The following is a 19,003-nucleotide window of genomic DNA, read 5'->3' on the forward strand; positions in this document are numbered from 1 at the left end:
AACAGCCTGTCGGATACGTCCTGCCGCTAGTGTGAAAGTACTCTTAGACATTGCGGATTTTGGTGCGTATATGCTGCAGAAACGCACACATATCCACATATGTAAATTCATGTGGCTCTTATGTGTGTTCACACGCACTCGTGTGCAGGTGGCCTTCACATCTATATACCATATGTCCAGGACGATAAGACACACCCCAGGTTTAGACAACAAAAATAATTTGTACTTATTAAATCCTGGAGGTTTAATAAAGTGGAGGGGTCAAGATTAACAACTTTGGGGTCTAGAGTAGAGGAGGTTAATCGTTTTGGTAAGCTGCTGCATGCAGATATGGACAGCCCATGGGAGTAAATGGATGGGAAGAGGAATATTCAACAGACATTTGTTTTTAGAGTCAAAGGGCACAGAGCAATGCAGCAGCGAATACACAGAGGAGTAACTCATTCAGATAACAGGCGCAGCCTTTACACGGGCCTGTAGGACAATAACAATCATTGTGGACTGGAAGCCATGCGCCGGTGTTCTAACAAAAAGCCTTACTACAGGCTGTGCTGACCCTTACAACTTCATTGTAACGTGGCCCATTCTGACATCTGTACCTGGGACACGTAGCTGAAGGGGCCATAATGTGCTGGGGACTTCCAGTCAAGAATAAAGCAGCAGGGCACATTCAAGGTGACAGAGGAAGGTGGGAATCTCCTCTCCTGCCTGCACCGATCTCACACAGATCTGTGTCGGGCAGCGAGAGAGAAACATGCAGATGCACCGCTCTCTCAAAGATCCACCAAAGTGCTGTATGAGCAGCACTCTGCCTGATCATTTAAAGAGGTTCTGTCACCTGGTGTAAGCATATAGCCAGGTAGGGCTGATCATGCTGACAAAAAGCATACCTTTCTTCTTCTTCTTCTATTAGGTCCGGTTTGGCAGGAAAATCAACTGTTACAAATATGCTAATAAGCAAAAGGAGAATTCGGAGACGGGCTTATGCCTTCCGAGCACTGCTTCTGCAAAGCCCTTGTAATTATACTGCCGCCCTTATTCTAATAATCACACCCCCAATCCCTTTGACTGAGATCCCGCGCATCTATGACGGTGCGTGCGCACTAAAGGAATAAACTAGTCAAGAGGAAGGGGAAAAGTCCAGTGCGCACGCGCTGTCTCAGGGATCTCGTCTAGCGCTGTCAGTCAAAGGGATTGGGGGCTTGATTATTAGAATAAGGGCAGCAGTATAATTACATGGGCGTCGCAGAAGCAGTGCTCGGAAGGCATAAACCCGTCTGAGTGCTCCTTTTGCTCATTAGCGTATTTTTAAAAGTTGATTTTCCTGCCAAGCAGGATCTAATAGAAGAGGAAAATGTATGCTTTTTGTCAGTGTTATCAGCCCTACCTGGCTACAGTTAGGTCCATATATATTTGGACACTGACACAAATTTTGTTTTTATTACCCGTTTACTAAAACATATTCAAGTTATAGTTATATAATGGACATGGACATAAAGTCCTGACTTAGCTTTCATTTGAGGGTATCCACATAAAAATTGGATGAAGGGTTTAGGAGTTTCAGCTCCTTTACATGTGGCACCCTGTTTTTAAAGGGACCAAAAGTAATTGGACGATTGGCTCAAAGGCAGTTTCATGGGCAGGTGTGGGCAATGCCTTCATTATTTCATTCTCAATTAAGCACATAAAAGGCCTGGAGTTAAGTTGAGATGTGGTGCTTGCATTTTGAAAATTTTGCTGAGAAGTAAACATGTGGTCAAAGGAGTTCTCCAAGCAGGTGAAGGAAGCCGTCCATCTTCGAAAACAGAAGACTGCATGAAAGTAAATACAGAGTGTTCACTGCACGGTGCAAGCTACTCATAAGCCTCAAGAATAAGAAGGCTAGATTGGACTTTGCTAAAAAACAAGCACACTTCTAGAAGAACATTCTTTGGACAGATGAAACCAAGATCAACCTCTACCAGAATTAGGGAAAGAAAAAAGTATGGCGGAGGCATGGTACAGCTCATGATCCAAAGCATACCACATCATCTGTAAAACACGGCGGAGGCAGTGTGATGGCTTGGGCATGCATGGCTGCCAGTGGCACTGGGTCCCTAGCAAAGAAGTGGAATATTCTTGAATGGCCAAGTCAGTCACCTGATCTGAACCCAATAGAGCATGCATTTCACTTGTTAAAGACTAAACTTCTGACAGAAATGCCCACAAACAAACAACAACTGAAAACCGCTGCAGTAAAGGCCTGGCAACGCATTAAAAAGGAGGAAACACAGCGTCTGGTGATGTCCATGAGTTCAAGACTTCAAACAGCCATTGCCAACAAAGGGTTTTCAACCAAGTATTAGAAATTAACATTTTATTTACAATTATTAAATTTGTTCAATTACTGTTGTTCCCCTGAAATTAAGGGATTGAGTTTAAAAAAGGCTTTAGTTCCTCACATTTGAATGAAATCAATTTATTCAACCCACTGAATTAAAGCTAAAAGTCTGAACTTCAACTGCATCTGAATTATTTTGTTCAAAATCCATTGTGGTAACGTACAGAACAAAAATTTGAAAAATTTTCTCTATCCAAATTTATTTATACACTGCTCAAAAAAATAAAGGGAACACTTAAACAACACAATGTAACTCCAAGTCAATCACACTTCTGTGAAATCAAACTGTCCACTTAGGAAGCAACACTGAGTGACAATCAATTTCACATGCTGTTGTGCAAATGGGATAGACAACAGGTGGAAATTTTAGGCAATTAGCAAGACACCCCCAATAAAGGAGTGGTTCTGCAGGTGGTGACCACAGACCTCTTCTCAGTTCCTATGCTTCCTGGCTGATGTTTTGGTCACTTTTGAATGCTGGCGGTGCTTTCACTCTAGTGGTAGCATGAGACGGAGTCTACAACCCACACAAGTGGCTCAGGTAGTGCAGCTTATCCAGGATGGCACATCAATGCGAGCTGTGGCAAGAAGGTTTTCTGTGTCTGTCAGCGTAGTGTCCAGAGCATGGAGGCGCTACCAGGAGACAGGCCAGTACATCAGAAGACGTGGAGGAGGCCGTAGGAGGGCAACAACCCAGCAGCAGGACCGCTACCTCCGCCTTTGTGCAAGGAGGAACAGGAGGAGCACTGCCAGAGCCCTGCAAAATGACCTCCAGTAGGCCACAAATGTGCATGTGTCTGCTCAAACGGTCAGAAACGGACTCCATGAGGGTGATATGAGGGCCCGACGTCCACAGGTGGGGGTTGTGCTTAAAGCCCAACACCGTGCAGGACATTTGGCATTTGCCAGAGAACACCAAGATTGGCAAATTTGCCACTGGCGCCCTGTGCTCTTCACAGATGAAAGCAGGTTCACACTGAGCACATGTGACAGACGTGACAGAGTCTTGAGACGCCGTGGAGAACGTTCTGCTGCCTGCAACATCCTCCAGCATGACCGGTTTGGCATTGGGTCAGTAATGGTGTGGGGTGGCATTTCTTTGGAGGGCCGCACAGCCCGCCATGTGCTCGCCAGAGGTAGCCTGACTGCCATTAGGTACCGAGATGAGATCCTCAGACCCCTTGTGAGACCATTTGCTGGTGCGGTTGGCCCTGGGTTCCTCCTAATGCAAGACAATGCTAGACCTCATGTGGCTGGAGTGTGTCAGCAGTTCCTGCAAGACAAAGGCATTGATGCTATGGACTGGCCCGCCCGTTCCCCAGACCTGAATCCAATTGAGCACATCTGGGACATCATGTCTCGCTCTATCCACCAACGTCACGTTGCACCACAGACTGTCCAGGCGTTGGCAGATGCTTTAGTCCAGGTCTGGGAGGAGATCCCTCAGGAGACCGTCCGCCACCTCATCAGGAGCATGCACAGGCGTTGTAGGGAGGTCATACAGGCCCGTGGAGGCCACACACTACTGAGCCTCATTTTGACTTGTTTTAAGGACATTACATCAAAGTTGGATCAGCCTGTAGTGTGTTTTTCCACTTTAATTTTGAGTGTGACTCCAAATCCAGACCTCCATGGGTTGAAAAATTTGATTTCCATTTTTAATTTTTGTGTGATTTTGTTGTCAGCACATTCAACTATGTAAAGAACAAAGTATTTCAGAAGAATATCTAATTAACTCAGATCTAGGATGTGTTATTTTTGTGTTCCCTTTATTTTTTTGAGCAAATATATATATATATATATATATATATATATATATATACACACACATACACACACACACATATACATACATACACACATATACACTTAACTGGATATGCCAAGTAGTTCTTTAAAGGAAGAAGTCAGGAAGGTCTGGCACTCCTGGACCACCCTGCCTGTGGAAAGTCACTTTTTTAGCAATATTTTTCTAGCTAAAATGCATCTTATAGTCTAAAAAGTATGGTGTATATATACAAGTGAAAAGGTGTTTGTTCTTTACCTTGAAGGATCTCAACCAAACTTGATACATATACTCTTTATAAGCCAACTTAAAATACTGCGGGGGGAGGAGGTGTCAAGTCCAGCCGACAGGGTTCTGGAAGGTTCTAATAAAGTTATGGTTTTTTTTTTAGCAGCATGCATTAAAATGTACACAATAATGTGACTGCCGAGGCACTGCGTCTCATCTCCTCTGCATTACAGGCTACTTCTCACTCTGCCTCATCTCCCCTGCATTTCCATCTACTTCTTATCTCGCTACATTTGCTCTCTAAAAGACAAACTGTTGCCCATAGCAACCAATGATGCAGCGTGAATTTTATGCACTATGTAGGAAGGTACAAAGGGTCGTCATTGATGGTAGGTATGTGAGCCGGTATTTTCATGCGTCAGAGGCAGCTAATGCTAATTGTTTTTCTGTGTGTGAACAAGCACCAAGCCTGAAAAGTGACTATTCACACTTATAACATAACACAACAAACACTGAAGAGTAATTTACAACCTAGTCCTTTGCCTCTATACTGCGTCCGCTAACCTGCCTACCAGAGTGAATCCCCACAACTAATGTAACCAACTACTGAGGCACTGCTTCTCACTCTGCCTCTCATCTCCCATCATGTGCTGTCTAAGGCTACTTATACACTCGCATTTTGTGCGGATCAGTCATGGACGGATCCGTTCAGAACGGATCAGTTTGCATTATCTTTAACATAGCCAAGACGGATCCGTCTTGAACATCATTGAAAGTCAATAGAGGACGGATCCGTTTTCTATTGTGCCAGATAGCTGCAAGCAGCGTTTTGGTGTCTGTCTCCAAAGCGGAATAGAGACTGAACTGATGCAAATTGAAGCATTCTGAGCAGATCCTTTTCCATTCAGAATGTATTAGAATGCAAACGGATCTCACAAACGGAAAACCAACACGCGAGTGTGAAAGTAGCCTAAAAGGCAAACTGTTGCCAATAAGAACCAATCGTGGCACAGCTTTCATTTTACTACAGTGCTTCTTACAATACTGTAGACCTATGTTTCCCAAACCTGTGGCTCTCCAGCTGTTGCAAAACTACAACTCCCATCATGCCCTGATGGCTCCAGGCAGTTTTGCAAAAGCTGGAGAGCCACATGTTGGTAAACATAAAAGTCTACAGTATTGTAATAAGTGAAGTAGTAAAATGAAAGCTATGCTGTGATTGACTTATAAGGGCAATATAAAAGCTGTACTTTGGTTGCTACAGGCAACACAGATTGTCTTTCAGACAGCACATGCAGGGAGATGAGAGGCAGGCTAAATATGCAAGACCCAACAGACTCTAAGCAAAGGGGCACTCCCAAAACAGATGCAAAATGTTTTCTCCGTAAATGGGCAACTGGGGCGCTAACAAATTTTGCCAAAGTTCTAGAGCGGCCACACACAATCAGTCTTGCCTGACTCCCTCCCCGCTTCCCCATACACATTCGGCTCTGCGAAATGTGTATAAGTATTTAATGGGGGAGTAGAGAACGCTGCTGTCAGAGACTTATGGTGGCAGCTGATCTCCCTGGTGAACAAAAAGATTAGGCAAAAATATTAATTTCATCTAATCCTTCTCTATCCCGACACCTGTTCGAAAACAGGAGCTCCCTAAAAATGTCGGCCGAACCTGACATTCTTGGCGGGTTTGGCCAACAATACACTAATGTGTATGGGGGCCTTTAACCCCGTATCATGTAGATGTATATAGCATTAATGGATGAATAATGGGGGTCCCGGGTGTCAGACCCCCACCGATTAGTACTGATAACCTATCCAGAAAATAAGGTCACCTTCGGGAGCAATATATATATATATTTTTTTATTATTGCATTGTACTCATTTTGAAGTAAACCAAATTGGTCCTCATTAAAAATTTTGAACCACTGTATTTGTTCAGCCTTGACTAGTAGGATCTGTTCTGTCAGACAGCTCAGCTGATGGCTCCTTATCTCAGCTTTCCGACATTACAAACACTCATTATAGCTCACTACTTATCTTACCGATAAGAATGTGGGTTAAATAAGTGTTTGACCTTTTGGTAGTTTAGAGATGAGGTTTATTAGACAACCATAACAAAGTGAAACTAGGATTCACACAGCTAGACAAGCAGTTAACCCTTTGTGACAGAACGGCTCAATATTTTTAACAAAAGACCAATTTAATTTTTTTTTTAGCCCAAAATGAGTTAGATGCGATCATAAAATAAGTTGCCCCTGAAGGTGTACATAGCCTTTAAACCTTTATCACTCAGCTACTAAAAGTTCAGTTAGCACTAGGCAGTAAGCATTTTTCTCTTGGCATCCACCTAAGGGCTCATGCACACGGCCGTTGCCCCGCGTGGCCGTATTGCGGCTTGCATACGGCGGGTCCACAATACACGGGGCACCGGCATTGTGCACCCCGCATCACGGATGCGGACCCATTCACTTGAATGGGTCTGCAAAACTGGAGATTTGGTGCGGAAGCACGGATCAGAACCCCACGGAAGCATTACAGAGTATTTCCGTGGTGTTTCTGGCCGTGCCTCCGCACCGTAAAAAGTTAGTGCATGCTCTACTTTTTAGCGGTGCAGACGGTCGGTTGTGGATCACATTTAAGTGAATGGGTCTGCGATCCGCATGCAGCTGCCCCATGGTCGGTGCCCGTAAATTGCGGACCGCAATTTGCCCGGCCAGCTCGGTCGTGTACATGAGCCCTAAGGCAGACTTCTCCCTCTGGCTGCAAGAAAGTGAAGCGTGATCCACAGTGCAGATGGTCTGATGAGACAAAGATAAACTTAATTGGTTCAGATGCTGTCAAGCGTGTGTGGCGGCAAAAAGGTGAGGAGTACAAAGACAAGTGTGCCCTGCCTACAGTCAAGCATAGTGGTGGGAGTGTCATGGTTTAGGGCTTCATAAGTGCTGCCAAGTGTGGGTAGGACAGTTCATTGAGGGAACCATGAATGCCAACATGCACTGTAACATACTAAAGCAGAGCATGATCTCCACCCTTCGGAAACTGGGCCGCAGGGCAGTATTCCAACACACCTCCAAGACGAGCACTGCATTGCTGAAGAAACTGAGGGTAAAGGTGCTGGACTGGCCAAGTAGGTCTCCATACCTAAACCCTATTGAGCATCTGTCAGGCATCCTCAAATGGAAGGTGGATGAGTGCAAAGTCCCTAACTTCCATCAGCTTTGTGATATCGTTATGGAGGAGTGGAAGAGGATTCCAGTGGCAACCTGTGAAGCTCTAGTGATCTCCATGCCCAAGAGAGTTAAGGCAGTGCCGGAAAATAATGGTGGCCACACAAAATACTGACACTTTGGGCACAATTTGGCCATTTTCACTTAGGGGCGTACTCACTTTTGTAGCCAGCGGTTTAGACATTGGAGTTATTTTGAGGGCACACCAAATTTACACTGTTATACAAGCTGTATCCTGACTACTTTACATTGTATCAAAGTGTCATATCTTCAGTGTTATCCCATGAAAAGATTAAATATTAAGTCCCTTACCATGAACAGGTGTAAATCCTAGATGAAACATATATACCATCTACTACCTTTCCGGTCACTGGTTTACTATATACATCTTAGGCTACATGCACACGACCGTTGTTTTGGTCCGCAACCGAGCCGCAGTTTTTGGATGCGGACCCATTCACTTCAATGGGGCCGCAAAAGATGCTCCGTTGCGTGGTTCGCAAAAAAATATAACCTGTCCTATTCTTGTCCGTTTTGCCGACAAGAATAGGCAGTTATATTAATGGCTGTCCGTGCGGTTATGCAAATTGCGGAACGCACACAGACGCCATCCGTGTTTTGCGGATCCGCAATTTGCGGACTGCAAAACACACAACGGTCGTGTGCATGTAGCCTTATGGAGATGTCTAGAAAAAAAAAAAAAGGGGGGGTCAGTCAGCACATACCAAACCGCAGAAGCACATTGTTATGGCAGGGAACAACATTGAAAGACAGAAACATGCAATGCGACAATTAACTGCAATAGAGTACAAAATTGCATAATAATAACAAGTGCTACACTATAAGTGCGAGATACTTGGCAAATCATTCAATTTCAATGTTGTTCCCTGCCATAGCAATGTGCTTCTGCGGTTTGGTATGTGCTGACAGACCCCCTTTTTTGGTTTTTCTTTGCAGTTTGTACTGGAGGTGTGGCTGCCTCCTCAGTCATGCACTCCTGACCACCCTGTCTGCCCTATAGGCCTCATGCACACGACCGTTGTTGGGTTCCGTGTCCGTTGTTCCGTTTTCCGTGATTTTCTGCGGACCCATTGACTTTCAATGGGTCCGTTGAAAACTCAGAAAATGCACCGTTTGTCATCCGCGTCCGTGATCCGTGTTTCCTGTCCGTCAAAAAAATATGACCTGTCCTATTTTTTTCACGGACAACGGTTCGGGGGACACATTCAAGTCAATGGGTCCGTGAAAAAACACGGAGGCACACAAGTATGTCATCCGCGTCCGTGATCCGTTTTTTTCCTATCATTTTCAAGGCAAACTTGACTTAGATTTTTTTTTTCACTTTTCATGTCTGGTGATCCTCCAAAAATCAAGGAAGACACACGAAAAAAAAACAAAAAACACGGATCACGGAACAACGGAACCCCGTTTTGCGGACCGTGAAAAAATACTGTCGTGTGCATGAGGCCATAGGCTGATTTTAACCACCTCAGCCCCCAGTGCTTAAACACCCTGAAAGACCAGGCCACTTTTTACACTTCTGACCTACACTACTTTCACCGTTTATTGCTCGGTCATGCAACTTACCACCCAAATGAATTTTACCTCCTTTTCTTCTCACTAATAGAGCTTTCATTTGGTGGTATTTCATTGCTGCTGACATTTACTTTTTTTGTTATTAATCGAAATTTAACGATTTTTTTGCCAAAAAATGACATTTTTCACTTTCAGTTGTAAAATTATGCAAAAAAAAAAAAAAAAAAAGACATCCATATATAAATTTTTCTCTAAATTTATTGTTCTACATGTCTTTGATAAAAAAAAAATGTTTGGGTAAAAAAAAAAAAAAAATGGTTTGGGTAAAAGTTATAGCGTTTACAAACTATGGTACAAAAATATGAATTTCCGCTTTTTGAAGTAGCTCTGACTTTCTGAGCACCTGTCATGTTTCCCGAGGTTCTACAATGCCCAGACAGTACAAACACCCCACAAATGACCCCATTTCGGAAAGTAGACACCCTAAGGTATTCGCTGATGGGCATAGTGAGTTCATAGAACTTTTTATTTTTTGTCACAAGTTAGCGGAAAATGATTTTTATTTTATTTTTCTTACAAAGTCTCATATTCCACTAACTTGTGACAAAAAATAAAAACTTCCATGAACTCACTATGCCCATCACGAAATACCTTGGGGTGTCTTCTTTCCAAAATGGGGTCACTTGTGGGGTAGTTATGCTACCCTGGCATTTTAGGGGCCGAATGCGTGAGAAGTAGTTTGAAATCAAAATCTGTAAAAAATGGCCGGTGAAATCCGAAAGGTGCTCTTTGGAATGTGGGCCCCTTTGCCCACCTAGGCTGCAAAAAAGTGTCACACATCTGGTATCCCCGTACTCAGGAGAAGTTGGGCAATGTGTTTTGGGGTGTCATTTTACATATACTCATGCTGGGTGAGAGAAATATCTCGGCAAAAGACAACTTTTCCCATTTTTTATACAAAGTTGGCATTTGACCAAGATATTTATCTCACCCAGCATGGGTATATGTAAAATGACACCCCAAAACACATTGCCCAACTTCTCCTGAGTACGGCGATACCAGATGTGTGACACTTTTTTGCAGCCTAGATGCGCAAAGGGGCCCAAATTCCTTTTATGAGGGCATTTTTAGACATTTGGATCCCAGACTTCTTCTCACGCTTTAGGGCCCCTAGAATGTCAGGGCAGTATAAATACCCCACATGTGACCCCATTTTGGAAAGAAGACACCCCAAGGTATTCAATGAGGGGCATGGCGAGTTCATAGAATTTTTTTTTTTTGGCACAAGTTAGCGGAAATTGATATTTATTTTTTCTCACAAAGTCTCCCTTTCCGCTAACTTGGGACAAAAATTTCAATCTTTCATGGACTCAATATGCCCCTCAGCGAATACCTTGGGGTGTCTTCTTTCCGAAATGGGGTCACATGTGGGGTATTTATACTGCCCTGGCATTCTAGGGGCCCTAAAGTGTGAGAAGAAGTCTGGAATATAAATGTCTAAAAAAATTTACGCATTTGGATTCCGTGAGGGGTATGGGGAGTTCATGTGAGATTTTATTTTTTGACACAAGTTAGTGGAATATGAGACTTTGTAAGAAAAAAAATAAAAAAATTCCGCTAACTTGGGCCAAAAAAATGTCTGAATGGAGCCTTACAGGGGGGTGATCAGAGAGTCTATATGGGATGATCACCCCCCTGTCATTGATCACCCCCCTATAAGGCTCCATTCAGATGTCCGTATGTGTTTTGCGGATCCGATCCATGTATCCGTGGATCCGTAAAAAAACATACGGACATCTGAATGCAGCCTTACAGGGGGGTGATCAATGACAGGGGGGGTGATCAATGACAGGGGGGGTGATCAGGGAGTCTATATGGGGTGATCACCCCCCTGTAAGGCTCCATTCAGACGTCTGTATGTGTTTTGCGGATCCGATCCATGTATCAGTGGATCCGTAAAAATCATACGGACGTCTGAATGGAGCCTTACAGGGGGGTGATCAATGACAGGGGGGTGATCAGGGAGTCTATATGGGGTGATCAGGGGTTAATAAGTGACAGGGGGGGGTGTAGTGTAGTGTGGTGCTTGGTGCTACTTATTACAGAGCTACCTGTGTCCTCTGGTGGTCGATCCAAACAAAAGGGACCACCAGAGGACCAGGTAGCAGGTATATTAGACGCGGTTATCAAAACAGCGTCTAATATACCTGTTAGTGGTTAAAAAAAAAAAAATCGCATCTCCAGCCTGCCAGCGAACGATCGCCGCTGGCAGGCTGGAGATCCACTCGCTTACCTTCCGATCCTGTGAACATGCACGCGTTCACAGGAAATCTCGCGTCTTGCGAGATGACGCATATATGCGTGACTCTGCGCAGGGCTGCCGCCTCCGGAACGCGATCCTGCGTTAGGCGGTCCGGAGGCGGTTAATTAGTGTTAGTACATAGTCAGGCCAGCTCCCCTTCACTCACTGAAGCCATGGCACCAGGAGTGGGATAGTTTGTGGACTCTCACTGCAGTCCTTGGTAGCCATCTGGCGCCGGTGATGTCGTGGAGTGGGCCTGCTGTGTAACCTACACTCCCTGAAGTGTATGGTAGCCGTCATGGCACCTAACAGGTAGAATTTAGCGTAGGAACCCGTCTAACAGAGATCGCCTTGACGCTCGGCAGACGGGCTCAAATAATTTTGTACAAAACGATTTGCCAAGTATCTCGCACTTATAGTGTAGCACTTGTAATTATTATGCAATTTTGTACTCTATATTGCAGTTAATTGTCGCATTGCATGTTCTTATGGAGATGTCTGGAACACCTACACAATAAATACAAGGTATAATTATATACTACATGTGAATATGATTGAGAGATTATGTAGATATATATATATATATTTTTTTTTTTTTATGTTCCCTTGGTAAACGTCTAGAAGATTAACAAGAAAGTCTTCTGCAAAAGATGTACAATGGATCAGCGAGTCCTGCAGGAAGACAGACACACGGGTCTGTAAGAGATCCTAATTTGTATTCTCCGGAAATAAATGGTTCACTTGCTGCCCAAACCTGCTGCACAACTTTCCAGCAGCGGGCAGAACACAAAGTGCCAATGTGCGCGGCATCAACAACCTGATTCCTGAATGTCAGGCTTTGCAGTAATTATCACACCAAAGCAATGACCATGATAGCTCTAATATTTGCATTCTTCAAATTCCTACCTGTATAATAGACACTAGGAGTTCAAGACCTGAGGCCGAAACTTCAATGAGTACAGGTTGTGATTAGAGCCTTATCTCTAGCAGCAATGAACTTTGCTTCCTACCAGTCTCAGTACTAATCCATGCAAATATCAGGCTCCAGTATGTATTGTTCTCTTAGAACGAGCCTACATTACCTGAAACGCGGTGGGACCATAGCATTACAGTTACAACGCCCGGGCGCTCAGTGTCTCTACCATTCCCCTAGATGACCCCAGAGCCAAACATCTCTCTATGTATTTTCAAGGCCTGGAACCTTGCAAATCCAACATTTGCCTCACAGTCATCTACAAGATGTCTTACAGCGACCCAGCCTGTATGCCATGGATGTCAGTGCCAGGATATGGTCACTGGTGCTTAGGCTACTATCACACTAGCATTTTTTGCGGATCCGTCATGGATCTGCAAAAATGCTTACAGATCCGGTTGCATTAGGTCTTCTATAGCCATGATGGATCCGTCTTAAACTCCATTGAAAGTCAATGGGAGACGGATCCGTTTTCTATTGTGCCAGAGAAAATGGATCCGTCCCCATTGACTTACATTGTGTGCCAGGACGGATCAGCGGACAGCAAAACGCTGCAGGCATCCAGAGCAGAATGGTGACTGATCAGAGGTAAACTGATGCATTCTGAGCGGATCCTTTTCCATTCAGAATGCATTAGGGCAAAACTGATCCGCTTTGGACCGCTTGTGAGGGCCCTGAACGGATCTCACAAATGGAAAGCCAAAACGCTAGTGTAAAATGGATTCCTATATTAAGGACCTATCCTCAGGATAGGTCGTCAATATCTGATCGGTGGGGGTCCAACACCGGGCTCTTCAGCTGTTTGAAGAGGCCACGGCGCTCCGGTGTGCACTGAGCCTCCTTACAACTTACCAAGCGCACTACTGTACATGGCATAGTGGCTGTGCTTGGTATTGCCACAGGCCTATTTACTTCAACTACAACTCCCACCATGCCCTGCTGTAGGCTGTCCGTGCATGCTGGGAGGTGTAGTTTTGCAACAGCTGGAGGGCCGCAGGTTGGGCATAAACGTGACATCACTGGGGGTGCCAGGAATCAGACCTCTACCAATCATACATTGATCCTGAGAATAGGTCGATATATGAATACAGGTAAACCCAATTAAGGGGTTGTCTTTGCTAAAATCTCCCTCAGGCAAACTACAGGGAGGCTGGTAACATACAACAGCCGACATTTTGCAACTTTACCATTGGATTATACCTACCTGTAAAGCCTATGTAAGGCAGTTTATTTAATTCCCACATATTAATGCAAGTTCTCACAGTGGTATCCTGTACGTCACAAAACGAAGGTGGCACACTGAAAGCACAGTGTTCTAGAACAGACACCCACAATTGCAGGTCATGCTGGGGAATATGAAAGAGGCACTTGCCTGCCACATCATAAACCTCAGTTCTGACAAGGCCGGAGCGGGATCCCAGCTGAGAGCTGTGCACTTTGTATAGGCGTCTTTATACCCGACGTCTCTGTGCTTCACTAACCACATACAGTACGGCACAAAGCGCCCAACCACCTACAGCGTGGCGCTAAACCTACACGGGAAATGTAGATTTAAAGCATTCCTGAGGCGGTAAAGAAGGCAGCTAAATTGTTCTCCCGAATACCAGCAATTCTCTAGGTGTTAGGCTGTGCTCTGCAGCTAGTTTAACTCTTCCTATGCCACCCCATATCATATAAAATACTATTCTAGAAGGATGTGCAGGCTCGTGCAATTTAGTTAAAATTATGCCGTCATAGAAAAGTTTGTGTATGACCACCTCCGTGGCATGAAGTGTACAGAGGGCACCCAAACACTGCCCGGGATAATCATCTTTGGGTCCAATCACACGTCCGCACCCATTCCGCAATTTTGGGGAATGGGTGCAGACCCATTCATTTCAATGGTGCTGCAAAAGATGCGGACAGTACACTGTGTATTGTCTGCATCCGTAGTTCTGTTCCGCGACCCGCAAAAAAAGATAGAGCATGTCCTAATCTTGTCCACAGCCACGGCCAAGAATAGGCATTTCTATCATCGCGCTGGCCACGTGCGGACTGCAAAACACTTGCGGATGTGGGTTTGTGACCACGGGGTAAAAGATCATAACTACACAGGTGGTATGAAGAGTTCTGCCCGCACCACGTTCATACCGGGGTTGTGAAGTCTAATCCAAAGTTCTGACTCCGACTCCTGCACTTTATCACGCTCCAGTTCAGATGACCAATAATCCAGTAATAAGTTTACTGTGGTAAAATGGAGACATCAGGATTTTTCTTACTATCAGGTAAGTAATCAGGCTACTTAGATGTTACTTCAGCTATATCCATTGCAATATTTTCTGAAATTTTCTAAATTCCTGTAAGTAAATATGCAATGCACTTAAAGGGGTTCTCACTTCAGCAAACAGTATTTATCATGTAGAGGACGTTAATACAAGGCACTTACTAATGTATTGTGATGGTCCATATTGCTTCCTTTGCTGGCTGGATTCATTTTTCCATCACATTATACACTGCTCGTTTCCATGGTTACAGACCACCCTGCAATCCATTAGTGGTGGTCGTGCTTGCACACTATAGGAAAAAGAGCCAGCCTCTCTGATGGTCAGGACCATGGGAGCGCTTTATCCTATATTGTGCAAGCACGACCACCACTGATGGATTGCAGGGTGGTCGTAACCATGGAAACAAGCAGTGCATAATGTGATGGAAAAATGAATCCAGCCAGCAAAGAAAGCAATATGGACAATCACAATTCTCTACATGATAAATGCCACTTACTGAAGTGACAACCCCTGTAATAACTGGAAAACACTGTTGTATCCCTAATTTAAGAACTCCATTAATTTGTCCTCTGAAAGAGTTAGAAAAGCTATGTATGTACGTCCTGGAAATGCAGATAAATCATGTGCGAGTCTAAGCTCACAGTAGCTCTGGGAGACAGAGGATCAGACTACCGGAGCTCACCTTATCCGGCATTGCCGTCAAAACCATGTACCGCCAGATCCGCACCGACTAGAATGGGATCCAACCAGTTTCCAGCATAAACACTATATGCAGAGGTTTTTGTCCAGCCGATAGCCTGGCCGCCTCATCATGTATTAGGCGTATCCTCTGGCAGTCTGTATGCTTGGGGTTAAAAACGACTACACTCACCAGTTTCCAGGCATGAATGTGAATTTGCTCAGCCCCAACAAGCCCCCGCCACTCCCCAGCATGCAACTACATTTCGTTGTACGGGAGGTTTTTTTTCGCAAAGTGACCCTCAATATGTTTTTAAGCTGGAGTCGGTACATTTTTTCCTGACTCCGAAGCCCAGGTGGCAAATCTCCACAGGTAAACATAGTATCCAGGGTGCCACCATATGGCACTTTATTACAATGTTCTCCTCTACAATATCCATTTAATACCGCATCTGATGGAACATTCTGGCAGATTCTAACCTCCTGCGAGTGGTGTATCACAGCTCCCGTCTGATTCCATTGCCCCTACACATGTATTATACATTTTTTTATACATTTCTATAAAGTAAGGACAGATAGTGGAGAACTTTACAGGGATGGGTCGATCATGGTGAAGCTCTGAATCCCATTCCCCTGTTTACGACACTGACCGTAGTAAAAGGGGCATTCACACGCTGCAGATTTTGTTCCATTCATCTGAACGAGTTGTTTTGGCGTCGATCACATGGATTTCTGCAAGTCTCATTCAGATGAATGGAAGGAATTTTCAGTCACAGAAACGTTCTGCAGCAAAGTCTTGCGCGCGTGAGGGCGTCCGAAGGCTTTTCATGAGGAACAACTGTGCACAATACCGCGCCAGTGAACTGAGCGAGATTAGAAAAACCTCCTGGACACTTGGCTTTTCTTTCCGCGTGGAAAATGATATTATTTACAAATGCGTAGCAGGTCAACTGTTTGTCCGATATTTCTGCGCAATATAAAGGGCGAGATCGGGACAAATCCACAAGCGACACGTGTGGATTTGGGGTGGAAATGCACAGAATCTGCGGAATTTCTGTCTTGACGTGTGAGAGAAAACCACAGACAACTGCCCACAATGAGAAGCTGCTCTGATCCCAGTCCATGAGCCAGTCCATGTACAGGGATCCCAATTCTTGGGCTGCAAAACATAGAACATGTGCAAATGCCGACCACCGACGTGCAAAAAATGCAGATGTCACACACATAGTGTCCGTATTTACCCGATCGCAAAATACATATGGTCTCGAATAGTGAATGGCTTCCCATGAAATGATATCAGCATGTTATAATATATAGAGGGAGGCACAGTAATACAGGTGCCTCATTGTGTATACAGTCGAATGGTAGGATATAGAGACATGCTAGTGATAGATATATACACCCTACAGGGGTAATACAGGGATGTAGAGACACACTAGTGATAGATATATACACCCTACAGGGGTAATACAGGGATGTAGAGACACACTAGTGATAGATATATACACCCTACAGGGGTAATACAGGGATGTAGAGACACACTAGTGATAGATATATACACCCTACAGGGGTAATACAGGGATATAGACACACACTAGTGATAGATATATACACCCTACAGGGGTAATACAGGGATGTAGAGACACACTAGTGATAGATATATACACCCTACAGGGGTAATACAGGGATATAGACACACACTAGTGATAGATATATACACCCTACAGGGGTAATACAGGGATAATACAGGGATAATACAGGGATATAGAGACACACTAGTGATAGATATATACACCCTACAGTGGTAATACAGGGATATAGAGACACACTAGGGATAGATATATACACCCTACAGGGGTAATACAGGGATATAGAGACACACTAGGGATAGATATATACACCCTACAGGGGTAATACAGGGATATAGAGACACACTAGTGATAGATATACACCCTACAGGGGTAATACAGGGATATAGACCCATATACACCCTACAGGGGTAATACAGGGATATAGACCCATATACACCCTACAGGGGTAATACAGGGATATAGACCCATATACACCCTACAGGGGTAATACAGGGATATAGACCCATATACACCCTACAGGGGTATTACAGAGATATAGACCCATATACACCCTACAGGGGTATTACAGAGATATAGACCCATATACACCCTACAGGGGTAATACATGGATATAGACACACACTAGTGATAGATATATACACCCTACAGGGGTATTACAGAGATATAGACCCATATACACCCTACAGGGGTAATACAGGGATATAGACCCATATACACCCTACAGGGGTAATACAGGGATATAGACCCATATACACCCTACAGGGGTATTACAGAGATATAGACCCATATACACCCTACAGGGGTAATACATGGATATAGACACACACTAGTGATAGATATATACACCCTACAGGGGTATTACAGAGATATAGACCCATATACACCCTACAGGGGTAATACAGGGATATAGACACACACTAGTGATAGATATCTACACCCTACAGGGGTATTACAGAGATATAGACCCATATACACCCTACAGGGGTAATACATGGATATAGACACACACTAGTGATAGATATATACACCCTACAGGGGTATTACAGAGATATAGACCCATATACACCCTACAGGGGTAATACATGGATATAGACACACACTAGTGATAGATATATACACCCTACAGGGGTATTACAGAGATATAGACCCATGTACTTGCGCCTGTCAGAGGATACAGTCATCAGCAGAGTCTTCCTCCCTGTCTACACCACACATACTGTATCACACTGCGTCCTGACAGCTACCAACATACAGATAGTGTCATGTAAGTGCCATCGGTTACTGGGCAGTGCCAGGCTGATACCCACCTCAGGAAAGGAGCCCTTGGCATAGACCATGAGCAGAGAAGTTTTCCCGCAGCCTCCATCTCCCACTATGACAATCTTGACCGCTTTCTGGCCCTTGCTCGGCTGCCGGATGCCATTGCTGACGGCCCCGTTGGGTTGTTGTGTCATACTGCTGGAGCTCAGTCCATGAGCCCGAATCTCACAAGCGTCCGCAAGCCGTCCGTGCTCCGGAGCCTCTCACTGCTGTCTGCAAGCGCCTGCAGAGGGATCGATACCGCCGCCCGCCCGCCATTGGCTGGAAGTAGTGCCACGTGATACTCAGACACGCCCATCTGCTAATATTGAATGTACTTCACGGGTATCTGTAAAACTTTAGATCCGGCGGGAAGGTGTGAACGGTGCCCTGTCGCAGCTTCTGTAGCGCAGTGCCGGGACTGTGCGTTTGCCATTATATGGGTCATAAATCCTTCTTTTTTTTATCATTCAGTTATTACAATGAAAATAATGATAAACTTGATGGAAAAGGTGGGCCTGGGTTGTTGAAGGAATGAAGCTAACATTTCTCCTCATGTCATGTTGACATTATTTCTTGGTATTCTGTAAAAGCAGAAAAAGGGATGCAAATGTGCTCGTAGCAAGCGCTTGTATCCATTCTTCCCAGAATACCAGAGGCGCTGTATGGCGTATAAGTCTCCTCACACCGACTAAGGCTACTTTACTTCTGCCTTTTGCTGGACCCATCATGGATCAG

The 19,003-nt window shown here is 44.6% G+C and overlaps 1 protein-coding gene across 1 annotated transcript in view; it reads right to left on the reverse strand.

The window, feature by feature from the left end:
- The window catches only part of RHOF (ras homolog family member F, filopodia associated), a 70,902-nt gene extending 52,386 nt beyond the window's left edge, over nt 1-18,516 (reverse strand). The window contains exon 1 of the mRNA XM_040416135.1: nt 18,274-18,516. Coding sequence (XP_040272069.1) covers nt 18,274-18,420 — 147 coding nt within the window. The 5' untranslated portion in view covers nt 18,421-18,516. The remainder of the gene's footprint in view (nt 1-18,273) is intronic.
- Nucleotides 18,517-19,003: the final 487 nt, after the last annotated feature.

The sequence above is a fragment of the Bufo bufo genome, chromosome 2 (assembly GCF_905171765.1).
Source record: "Bufo bufo chromosome 2, aBufBuf1.1, whole genome shotgun sequence".
NCBI classification, from domain to species: domain Eukaryota; kingdom Metazoa; phylum Chordata; class Amphibia; order Anura; family Bufonidae; genus Bufo; species Bufo bufo.